At 44.4% G+C, this 12,929-nt stretch overlaps 1 protein-coding gene across 4 annotated transcripts in view; it reads right to left on the reverse strand.

Annotated features, from left to right (window-relative positions):
- Positions 1-6,612: 6,612 nt before the first annotated feature.
- LOC134343979 (heme transporter FLVCR2-like) overlaps positions 6,613-12,929 on the reverse strand; it is a 250,933-nt gene continuing 244,616 nt past the window's right edge. For 2 of the 4 annotated variants that reach the window (XM_063043005.1, XM_063043023.1), the window contains one exon: positions 6,613-7,675. In XM_063043005.1, coding sequence (XP_062899075.1) covers positions 7,613-7,675 — 63 coding nt within the window. In that variant the 3' untranslated portion in view covers positions 6,613-7,612. Of the gene's footprint in view, positions 7,679-12,929 lie in introns of all 4 variants that reach the window. The other 2 variants (XM_063042996.1, XM_063043014.1) reach the window with 1 other exon arrangement.

Below are 12,929 nucleotides of genomic sequence, written 5' to 3' on the forward strand. Positions count from 1 at the left end.
AAGGTATTGATGTGGATAGAGAATTGGTTGGCAGACGGGAAGCAAAGAGTGGGAATAAACGGGACCTTTTCAGAATGGCAGGCAGTGACTAGTGGGGTACCGCAAGGCTCAGTGCTGGGACCCCAGTTGTTTACAATATATAGTAATGACTTGGATGAGGGAATTAAATGCAGCATCTCCAAGTTTGCGGATGACATGAAGCTGGGTGGCAGTGTTAGCTGTGAGGAGGATGATAAGAGGATGCAGGGTGACTTGGATAGGTTAGATGAGTGGGCAAATTCATGGCAGATGCAATTTAATGTGGATAAATGTGAAGTTATGCACTTTGGTGGCAAAAATAGGAAAACAGATTATTATCTGAATGGTGGCCGATTAGGAAAAGGGGAGGTGCAACGAGACCTGGGTGTTATTATACACCAGTCATTGAAAGTGGGCATGCAGGTACAGCAGGCAGTGAAAAAGGCGAATGGTATGCTGGCATTTATAGCAAGAGGATTCGAGTACAAGAGCAGGGAGGTACTACTGCAGTTGTACAAGGCCTTGGTGAGACCACACCTGGAGTATTGTGTGCAGTTTTGGTCCCCTAATCTGAGGAAGGACATCCTTGCCATAGAGGGAGTACAAAGAAGGTTCACCAGATTGATTCTTGGGAAGGCAGGACTTTCATATGATGAAAGACTGGATGAACTAGGCTTATACTCGTTGGAATTTAGAAGATTGAAGGGGGATCTGATTGAAACGTATAAAATCCTAAAGGGATTGGACAGGCTAGATGCAGGAAGATCGTTCCCGATGTTGGGGAAGTCCAGAACGAGGGGTCACAGTTTGAGGATAAAGGGGAAGCCTTTTAGGACCGAGATTAGGAAAAACTTCTTCACACAGAGAGTGGCGAATCTGTGGAATTCTCTGCCACAGGAAACAGTTGAGGCCAGTTCATTGGCTATATTTAAGAGGGAGTTAGATATGGCCCTTGTGGCTAAAGGGATCAGGGGGTATGGAGGGAAGGCTGGTACAGGGTTCTGAGTTGGATGATCAGCCATGATCATACTGAATGGCGGTGCAGGCTGGAAGGGCCGAATGGCCTACTCCTGCACCTATTTTCTATGTTTCTATGTTAGAAACATTTGCTTGGATGCAGAGGATCCTTACATCAGTATTTACCAAGGAGAAGGACATGGAGGATAAGATCAGTGCCGAGTGTATTAATACACTAGGGCATTTTGAAATTAGGGAGGAAATTGTGTTGTGTCGGTCTGTTAAAGAGCATTAAGGTGGATAAGTCAGCAGGGTTGTTTGGGGATGTACTCCAGGTTTTTGTGAAAGGCAAGTGAAGAGATTGGTGGGGCCTTGAGCAATATCTTTGTGCTCTCTCTAATCTTCAAGGTGGATACCAAGGATAATCTCAGAAACTATAGATAGGTGAGTCTCATGTTAGTGGTAGGGAAATTACTGGAGAGAATCCTTTGGGATAGCATTTGGAAAACGATGGCCTAACTAGGGAGAGCCAGCATGGTTTTGTGCAGAGAAGTCGTGTCTTATTAACGATTGAGTTTTTTTGATGAGGTAATGAACGTGATTGATGAAGGTAGAGCTGTGGATGTTGTCTACATGGATTTTAGTGAGGCATTTGACAAAGTCCTTCGGAGGCTCATCCAGAATATTAAGATGAATGGGATCAATAGTGAATTGGCTGTTTGGATTTAGAACTGGCTTGCCATAGAGGGCAGGGGTGGTGGTTGAAAAGACTTATTCTAGCTGGAGATCTGTCATTAGTGGTGTTCTGAAGCGATGTGGACTGGGACTGCTGCTGTTTGTGATGTATATAAATGACCTGGATGCAAATATAAATGGGTGGGTCAGTAAGTTTGTAGATGATAAGAAGATTGGTGGTGTTTTGTATAATGTAGATGACTGGCAAAGAATACTGTAAGACCATAAGATATAGGAGCAGGGGTAGGCCATTTGGCCCATCGAGTCTGCTCGGCCATTCCAGTCATCCCCACTCCCCTGCCTTCTCTCCATACCCTTTGATGCCCTGGCTAATCAAGAACCTGTCTATCTCTGCCTTAAATGCACCCAATGACTTGGCCTCCACAGCCGCTCGTGGCAACAAATTCCACAGATTTACCACACTCTGACTAAAGTAATCTCTCCACATCTCTGTTCTAAATGGATGTCCTTCAATACAGTGAAATATTGGGTCAGTTGCAGATATGGGTAGAGAAATAGCAGATGGAATTTAACATGGCCAAATATGAAGTGTTACATCTTGGTGTAAAGCGACAGTACACTGTTAAGGACAAGACCCTTGAGTGTTGATGAACAGAGGGATCTTGAGGTCCAAGTTCATAGCTCCATGAAAGTGATGACATAGGTAGATAAGATGACATGCCATCTACCATAAACGCTGCCTGGACAGGGTGAAAAGCATTATCAGGGATGCATCTCACCCTAACCATGGACTTTTTACTGTCCTCCCATCCGGTAGGTGCTACAGGAGCCTCCGCTCCCGCACCAGCAGGCACAGGAAGATTTTCTTCCCTGAGGCTGTGACACTGCTGAACCTCACATCACAGCGCTAAGCAGTATTGCACCCATATTGTACTGTCTCAGTACTTTTATATTTGTGTGCTGTAGCACTTCTTTTATTCACAGTTATTTTGTAAATAACACTATTCTTTGCATTTCTGGTCAGATGCTAAATGCATTTCATTGGCTTTGTATCTGTACTTGGCACAATGACAATAAAGTTGAATCTAATCTACTAATAATCTAAGGAGGTTGAGAAGACATATGGCATGCTCACCTTTATTAGTCAAGGCACTGAGTTCAAAAGTCAGGAAGATAAATTGCAGCTTTATGAAACTCCAGTTAGGTCCAACCTGGAGTATTACATACAGTTCTGGTCACCCCATAATGGGAAAGTTTTTGAGGCTTTGGAGAGGGTGCTAAAGAGGTTCACTAGGATACTTCTGGATTAGAGCGTATGTGTTATATTGAGAGTTTGGACAAACTTGGGATGTTTTCTCTGGAGCGGCAGAGACTGAAGGGAGATCTGATCAAAGTTTATAAAATTATGAAGGGCATAGAGTAGACAGTATATTTTTTCCAAGGTTGAAATATCCAATATTAGAGGGCATGCATTTAAGGTGAGAAAGGGTTATTTCAGAGTGGTGTGTGCTTGGAATGCACTGCCTGGGATGGTGATAGAGGCAGATATAATAAGAGATTTTTACGAGACTTTCAGTGTTGTGAGGAAATGGAAGATTGTTGACATTGTGTAGGCAATAGGGATTAGAAACAGAAAACCTATAGCACAATACAGGCCCTTCAGCCCACAAAGCTGTGCTGAACAAGTCCCTACCTTAGAACTACCAAAGCTTTACCTATAACTCTCTATTTTTCTAAGCTCCATGTAGCCATCCAGGAGTCTCTTAAAAGATCCCATCATTTCTGCCGCCACCACCGCAGCCGGCAGCCCATTCCACGCACTCACCACTCTCTGTGTAAAAAAACTTACCCCTGACATCTCCTCTGTACCTACTTCCAAGCACCTCAAAACTATGTCCTCTCGTGCCAGCCATTTCAGCCCTCTGACTATCCACACGATCAATTCCTCTCATCATCTTATACACCTCTACTAGTTCACCTCTCATCCTCCGTTGCTCCAAGGAGAAAAGGCCAAGTTAACTCAACCTGTTCTCATAAGGCATGCTCCCCAATCCAGGCAACATCCTTGTAAATCTCCTCTGCACCCTTTCTATGGTTTCCACGTCCTTCCTATAGTGAGGCAACCAGAACTGAGCACAGAGCTCCAAGTGGGGTCTGACTAGGGTCCTATATAGCTGCAACATTACCTTTCGGCTCTTAAATTCAATCCCACGATTGATGAAGGCCAATGTACTGTATGCCTTGTTAACCACAGAGTCAATCTGCGTAGCAGCTTTGAGTGTCCTATGAACTCGGACCCCAAGATCCCCTTGATCCTCCACACTGCCAAGAGTCTTACCATTAATGCTATATCCTGCCATCATATTTGACCCACCAAAATGAACCCCTCACACTTATCTGGGTTGAACTCCAGTGGCCACTTCTCAGCCCAGTTTTGCATCCTATCAATGTCCAGCAGTAACCTCTGACAGCCCTTCACACTATCCACAACACCCCCAACCTTTGTGTCATCAGCAAATTTACTAACCCATCCTTCCACTTCCTCATCCAGGTCATTTATAAAAATCATGAAAGTAGGAGTCCCAGAACAGATCCCTGAGGCACACCACTGGTCACTGGCCTCCATGCAGAATATGACCCGCCTACAACCACTCTTTGCCTTCTGTGGGCAAGCCAGTTCTGGATCCTCAAAGCAATTTCCCCTTAGATCCCATGCCTCCTTACTTTCTCAATAAGCCTTGCATGGGGTACCTTATTAAATGCCTTGCTAAAATACATATACACTACATCTACGGCTCTACTTTCAGCAATGTGTTTAGTCACATCCTCAAAAAATTCAATCAGGCTTGTAAGGCACGACCTGCCCTTGACAAAGCCATGATGATTATTCCTAATCATATTAGGCTTCTCCAAATGTTCATAAATCCTGCCTCTCAGGATCCTCTCCATCAACCTACCAACCACTGAAGTAAGACTCACTGGCCTATAATTTCCTGGGCTATCTCTACTCCCTTTCTTGAATAAGGGAAAAACATCCGCAACCCTCCAATCCTCTGTAATCTCTCCTGTCTTCATTAATGATGCAAAGATCATCACCAGAGGCTCAGCAATCTCCTCCCTCGCCTCCCACAGTAGACTGGGGTACATCCCATCCCGTCCCGGTGACTTACCCAACTTGATGCTTTCCAAAAGCTCCAGCACATCCTCTTCCTTAATGTCTACATGCTCAAGCTTTTCAGTCCGCTGTAAGTCACCCTTACAATTGCCAAGATCCTTTTCCATAGTGAATACTGAAGCAAAGTATTCATTAAGTACCTTTGCTATTTCCTCCAATTCCATACATATTTTTCCACTGTCACATTTGTTGGTCCTATTCTCTCACATCTTATATTCTTGCTCTTCACATACTCGTAGAATGCCTTGGGGTTTTCCTTAATCCTGTCCACCAAGGCCTTCTCATGGCCCCTTCTGGCTCTCCTAATTTCATTTTTAAGCTCCTTCCTGCTAGCCTTATAATCTTCTAGATTCCTATCATTACCTAGTTTTTTTTTGAACCTTTCATAAGCTCTTCTTTTCTTCTTGACTAGATTTACAACAGCCTTTGTACACCACGGTTCCTGTACCCTACCATCCTTTCCCCGTCTCATTGGAACATACCTACTCAGAACCCCACGCAAATATTCCCTGAACATTTGCCACATTTCTTTCGTACGTTTCCCTGAGAACATCTGTTTCCAATTTATGCTTCCAAGTTCCTGCTTGATAGCCTCATGTATCCCCTTATTCCAATTAAACGTTTCCCTAACTTGTCTGTTCCTATCCATTTCCAATGTTATGGTAAAGGAGATAGAATTGTTATCACTATCTCCAAAATGTTCTCCCCCTGAGAGACCTGACACCTGACCAAGTTCATTTCCCAATACCAGATCAAGTACAGCCTCTCCTCTTGTAGACTTATCTACATATTGTGTCAAGAAACCTTCTTGAACACACCTAACAAACTCCACCCCATCTAAACCCCTCACTCTAGGGAGATGCCAATCAATATTTGGGAAATTAAAACCTCCTACAACAGTCCTGTTATTAATACTCCTTTCCAGAATCTTGTCTCCTTATCTGCTCCTCTGTCCCTGTTACTATTGGGTGGTCTATAAAAAAAACACCCAGTTGAGTTATTGACCCCTTCCTGTTCCTAATTTCCACCCACAGAGACTGTGTAGACAGTCCCTCCATGACTTCCTCCTTTTCTGTAGCCATGACACTATCTCTGATTAGCAGTGCCACGCCCCCACCTCTTTCGCCTCCCTCCCTGTCCTTTCTGAAACATCTAAAGCCTGGCACTTGAAGCAGCCATTCCTGCCCCTGCACCATCCATTTGAATACTAATTTAATGGTTTTGGGGTGGAAGGACCTGCTTCTGTGTTGTACTGTTCCATGCTCTGTATGTAAGTAACAATAAACCTGATTCTGATTTTGGCCCTTCTCCAATTCAAGAGTTTAACTTGTCAACCTGTTCTATCTTTTCTTCCATAACGATTTTAAAATAGAGTTGTGATCCAACTACCACTTCAGTTTAGGGAAGTTAAACTCTCATTTGATAAGCACCAGAAACGTGAATCGCCAAGACAGTTTAGACTGTCGGCCAAGTCCTGGTAAATGGTATCCACATAGAGTGATGCTGGAAGCCTGCACAGACATCTGCAGGTTGATCAAAGCGTCTTGATGAAGGATCTCAGCCCAAAACGTTGACTCTTTATTCTTACTGTAGATGCTGCCTGACCTTAGTACCCCCAGCATTTTGTGTGTATTGCTTCAGGTAGATTTACCCAGTTGTAGTTGTCACTGTGTGCTAAGTTGTTGACAGACATTGTGTTGGACTTGTGTGCTGGTGTGCCTTCATACGCCAGAGTAATCACTGGACCAAAGCCATAAGGTTTTAGCAGTTAATGTGATTTTATTCATAATTATTAACCCCGTTCGATTCTTTCAATTTGAAAAGCTATCATCTGATCTGCAATTCATGCTGCTATTTTCCAAATGTGGTTGAATAAAGACTCTCCTGGTGTTGCTGGGAATCAGAGAATAGCTCAGTCCACTTGGCAGAGCTCACCCGATCATCTGCTGGGCAGCTAAAGAGCAGTTGGCCCTTATGTTCAGATTAGTCCATTCATAATGCACAGGGAATCATTCTCTCCTCGCAGCCTCAACTAGCAGCTGTTGAACACTCACCCACGTGCACCACGGGGTGTTGGAACGCACCAAGGTGCAAGACGGCAGTCACTCAGGGCCCTTGCTGTCCTTTCCCCCTGCTCTGGTTTGGGCTAAATACTCTCTTCCTCTCCTTATTTTCTGCCTGCTTTTGGCTGGGAAGGCTTTATAGGTTTGTAAAGTGCATTAATGAGATTGCTCTAAATCACTGGAATTGCTCCAAAATGGAACAAAAATGGCTTACAGATCTGTTCCTCTGCTGTACACCAAGTCTCGGCCATAAGCAGCCTTGTACCGGTTTATCATTGCTGTGCAACTCAGTACCAAAACATCAGCAGAACACTGGATTCTCTCCAGGTGCTTCCTGATCAGCTGCTGTATCCACCATCAAATTCCAAAGCACCCCGCTGCCGGTCCCTCAAAAGACGAGAGATTTTATTCACTTCCAGATTGAGGAAAAGAGCAGCCCATGCAGATCTATTATATTGGGTTTACCCTTGAGGGGGTGGGTAAAATTAATAGAAGTTGATTATGAGGAGGAGCAACACAGTTAGAAAATGCATCAACATTTCCCGTAAGAGAAGTGATCAAGGTACTTATTGAAAACATTAACTTTGTCAAATCAGTCCCGTAGTTATCGAGCAGTCCCTGCTGCCCCGGCTGGCAGGTCTCTCGGTGCTGGATGACCAGAATGGCTCCAACCGCACACTCATCTGCTTGGTAGGATGTCACTTCACAGAGATGCTTCATTCAAGATGATCGAATTGTGGATTCCTTCTGTGGCCTTGTTGGATAACTGCTGTGTGTGAGAGTAACAACACGTGTTAGGCAGTGTAGGTAGTCAACATTACTGGATAAACCCATTAACATCATCTAATCTAGTGGTAGGAATGTGGGCTAGACTCCAGAGGGAAGGTCACTCAAACCCACCCACCGCCAAATACTGACTCATGGCAAAGGCAATGGTAGAAAACTTTCCACATTAGGAAACTTCTGAAATAGAGTTAACACCTTCCACGGTCTGGACCTGAAACAGTAACTGTTTCACTGCCTAAGCGTGGTGTTTCATTTTAACGTTTCAGGTCAAATCCTTCAACTAAGGATAAGTGAGAAAACTAACATGTTTAGTTCAAGAGAGACGAGAGTAGAGAGTAGAGAGAACAGAGAGGACTATCTATGCAGGGGTGAAGACCAGGGTTGACCTTCTGAATGAGAGAGCCTGGTGAGCTGATTTTGAGAGATACTAAAAACCTGAAATGACCAAGACTGCTGGAGATACCCAGCAGGTCAGGCAGCACCTGTAGAGACAGAGAAAATGTCAATGTTTCAACCAGTCTGATACACAGTGGACCTGTTGAATTCAGGGTAGCAAATCATCTGGATCGTCATAGAGAAGTACAGCACAAAACAGGCCCTTCGGCTCATCTAGTCCATGCCAAAACCATTTAAACTGCCTATTCCCAATGACCTGCACATGGACCATAGCCCTGCTATCCATGAACCTATCCAAACTTTTCATAAACATTGAAATCAAGCTTGCATGGACCACTTGTGCTGGCAGCTCTTTCCTCACTCTCACAGCCCTGAGTGCAGAAGTTTTCCCTCATGGGCCTTAAACTTTTCTCCTTAAGCCATGACCTCTGGTTGTTGTCCCACCCAACCTCAGTGGAAAAAACTGGTTTGCATTTACCCTATCTTTCTATCTCTATCAAAACTCCTCTCAATCTTCTATGTTCTAAAGAATACAGACCTAACCTATTCAATTTTCCTCCTAACTCAGGTCTTCAGACCCAGTACCATCCTTGTACATTTTAACTGGACTTTTTCAACCTTTCATGAGGTAGGTGACCAAAACTTAACATAATACTCCAAATTAGGCCACACCAATGTTTTATACAACTTTAACCTAACATACCATTCTTCTGTACTCAATATATGTATTTTTGATCAATATGCCCAAAGGGTTTCTTAATGACCCTATCTACCTGTGACACCACTTTCAATGAATTATGTACCTGTATTCTCAGATCCATTTGTTCTACCATACTCCTTAGTGCCCTACCGTTCACTGTGTAAGATCTATCCTCACTGGTGCTGTCTAAGTGCAAAACTTTGCACTTGTCTGCATTAAATACCATCTGCTATTTGCCAGCCCATTTTTCCTGCTGATGCAGCCATGACAGCCTTCCTCACTATCCACTACACCCCAAATCTTGATGTCATCTGCAAAGTTGCCGATCCAGTTAACCACATCATCATCCAGATCACTGATAGAGATGACAAACATCAAAGGATCCAGCGCCAATCCCTGCGGCACACCACACGCCTCCTCTCAGAGACGACCCACTACTACCACTCTCTAGCTTCTACCACAAAGCCAATATCTAATCCAATTTTACTACCTCATCCTGCAGGACCTTGTCTATTGCCTTATTAAAGTCCCTGTAGACAGCTTCCACTTGCTGGTAACTTCCTCTAAAAACTCCTGAAGGATGGTTAGACATGATTTACCATGCATGAAGCCGAGAAGCCATCCTTAATCAGTCCATATATATCCAAATACTTACATATCTGGTCCCTTTGAAAACCTTCCAATAACTTTCCCACATCCGATGTCAGACTCATTGGCCTATAATTTCCTGGTTTATGTTTAGAGCCTTTTTAAATAGCAGAACTTTGGCTGTTCTCCAATCCTCTGGTACCTCTCCTGTCGCTAAAGATGATTTAAATATCTCTGCTAGGACCCTGGCAATTTCTGCACTTGCCTCCCATAGAGTCCGGGGGAACACCTAGTCAGGCCATGGGGATTTATCCCAGCAAGCACCTCCCCCTCTGTAATCTGTACAGGGTCCATGAAGTTAATGTGCATTGCCTCACTTCTATAGACTGTATATCTGTCTCCCAAGTAAATACAGATGCAAAGAACATATTTAAGATCTCCCCCATCTGTTTTGGCTGCACATATGGATTACCATTCTGGTCGTCCAGAGGGCCAATTTTGTCCAGAACAATACTTTTGCTCTTAACATAACTGTAGAATCCCTTGGGATTCTCCCTCACCTTGTCTGCTAGAGCAACTATATACTTTCTTTTAGCCTTCCTGATTTCTTTTAAGTATTCTCTTGCATTTCATGTACTCCATAAGCACCTCATTTTTCCTATTTGCCTATACCTGCTATGCACCCTCTTTTTTCTCTTAAACAGGGCCTCAATATCTCTTGAAAACCAAAGTTCCTTACACTTGTTATCTTTACTTTTATTCTGACAGGTATACACAAGCTTTGTACTCTCAAAATTTTGTTTTTGAAGGCCTCCCACTTTCCAAGTACACCTTTGTCAGAAAACAGCCTGTTCGAATCCACACTTGCCAGTTCATTTCTGATACCATCAAAATTGGACTTTCTCTGATTTAGAATCTCAACCTGCGGACCAGACCTATCTCTTTGCATATTTACTTTAAAACTAATGGCATTTTAGTCATTTGATGCAAAGTGTTTCCTACACAAACTTTTGTCTCCTGCCCTGTCTCACGTCCCAATAGCAGATCCAGTATTGCACACTCTCTCGTTGTGACTTCTATATACTGATGAAGGAATCTTTCCTGACCACATTTTACCAACTCTGATTGAATTTTTTGAGGATGTGACTACACACATTGATGAAGGTAGAGCAGTAGATGTAGTGAATATGGATTTTAGTAAGGCATTTGCTAAGGTATCCCATGCAAGGTTTATTGAGAAAGTAAGGAGAGATGGGATCCAAGGGGACATTGCTTTGTGGATCCAGAACTGGCTTGCCCACAGAAGGCAAAGAGTGGTTGTAAACGGGTCATATTCTGCATGGAGGCCGGTGACCAGTGGTGTGCCTCAGGGATCTGTTTTGGACCCCTGCTCTTTGTGATTTTTATAAATGACCTGGATGAGGAAGTGGAGAGATGGGTTAGTAAATTTGCTGATGACACAAAGGTTGGGGGTGTTGTGGATAGTGTGGAGGGCTGTCAGAGCTTACAACGGGACATTGGTAGGATGCAAAACTGGGCTGAGAAGTGGCCAGTGGAGTGTGAGGTGGTTCATTTTGGTAGCTCAAATATGATGGCAGAATATAGCATTAATGGTAAGACTCTTGGCAGTGTGGAGGATCAGAAGGATCCTGGGGTTCAAGTCCATTGGACACTCAAAGCTGCTGCACAGGTTGACTCTGTGGTTCAGAAGGCATATGGTGTATTGGCTTTTATCAGTCGTGGGATTGAGTTTAAGAGCCAAGAGGTAATGTTGCAGCTATATAGGACTCTGGTCAGACCCCACTTGGAGTACTGTGCTCAATTCTGGTCGCCTCACTATAGGAAGGACGTGGAAAGCATAGAAAGGGTGCAGAGGAGATTCACAAGGATGTTGCCTGGATTGGGGAGTATGCCTTATGAGAATAGGTTGAGTGAACTCAGCCTTTTCTCCTTGGAGCGATGGAGGATGAGAGGTGACTTGATAGAGGTGTACAAGGTGATGAGAGGTATTGATCGTGTGGATAGTCAGAGGCTTTTTCCCAGGGCTGAAATGGCTAACATGAGATGGCACAGTTTTAAGGTGCTTGCAAGTAGGTACAGAGGAGATGTCAGGGGTAAGTTTTTTATGCAGAGAGTGATGAGTGCGTGGAATGGGCTGCCGGTGACGGTGGTGGAGGCGGATACAACAGGGTCTTTTAAGAGACTCCTGGATAGGTACACGGAGCTCAGAAAAATAGAGGGCAATGGGTAAGCCTAGGCAATTTCTAAAGTAAGTACAGCATTGTGGGCTGAAGGGCCTGTATTGTGCTGTAGGTTTTCTATGTTTACTTAACTCTGCACTTGCCAGCCAGCAACTACCAGTTACTGATCCCATCAATCAACTGCCATTTGGTAGCCTTCAATGCCTTGCACTTCAAGTCTGGATACTGGATGGTCTGGATACCATGCAGATCTTGTGAGAATACCCGTCTCCATCTCTGTGTGTTTCATATTTCAACCACCAACTGGCTGAAAATCATCTCCCCAGATCCTCCGTCAATCTCTTCCTCCTTGCCTTAAAATTATGGCCTCTTGTCTTAGACACTTCTGCAATGTTGAAAACATTCCTGCTATGTATGAAGTCTAAGCCGTTTATAATCCTGTACACTCCTTCCAGTCATAAAACAATACCACATCGATACAGGTCCTTCAGCTCACCCACTCCATGACACCCACAGTGCCCACTCAGCCTGTCCCAATTTGGCAATAACCCCACCCCTCCAAAAAACTATCCAAGTGCTCCTGAATTTATATTATTGTACATGCCTCCGTCATTACCTCTGCCTGCTTGTTCCATACACTCAGCACCCTCTGTGTGGAAAAAGTTGCCCCTTGGTCCCTTTGAAAAATTTCCCCTCTCAGCCTAAATCTATGCCCCCTAGGTTTGGACTCCTCCTACCCTGGGGAAAAAACTCCACTTTATCTTTGCCTCTCATTCCGGCCCTCTGGCTCAGAAGGGTAGAGAAAGGAAGAGGAAGGCAGTAGTGATAGGGGACTCCATAGTTAGGGGGTCAGACAGGTGATTCTGTGGATGCGGGAAAGAAGCACGGATGGTAGTTTGCCTCCCAGGTGCCAGGGTCTGGGATGTTTCAGATAGTGTCCACGATATCCTTCAGTGGGAGGGAGAACAGCCAGAGGTCGTGGTACATATTGGTACTAATGACATAGGTAGCAAAAGGGAAGAGGTCCTGTAAACAGACTACAGGGAGTTAGGAAGGAAGCTGAGAAGCAGGACCGCAAAGGTAGTGATCTCAGGACTACTGCCTGTGCCACGCAACAGTGAGTATAGGAATAGAATGAGGTGGAGGATAAATGTGTGGCTGATGGATTGGCGCAGGGGGCAGGGATTCCGATTTCTGGATCATTGGGACCTCTTTTGGGGCAGGTGTGACCTGTACGAAAAGGACGGGTTGTACTTGAATCCCAGGGGGACCAATATCCTGGTGGGGAGGTTTGCTAAGGCTACTGGGGAGAGTTTAAACTAGAATTGTTGAGGGGTGGGAACTGAACT

The sequence above is a fragment of the Mobula hypostoma genome, chromosome 1, assembly GCF_963921235.1.
Source record: "Mobula hypostoma chromosome 1, sMobHyp1.1, whole genome shotgun sequence".
In the NCBI taxonomy this organism is placed as follows: domain Eukaryota; kingdom Metazoa; phylum Chordata; class Chondrichthyes; order Myliobatiformes; family Myliobatidae; genus Mobula; species Mobula hypostoma.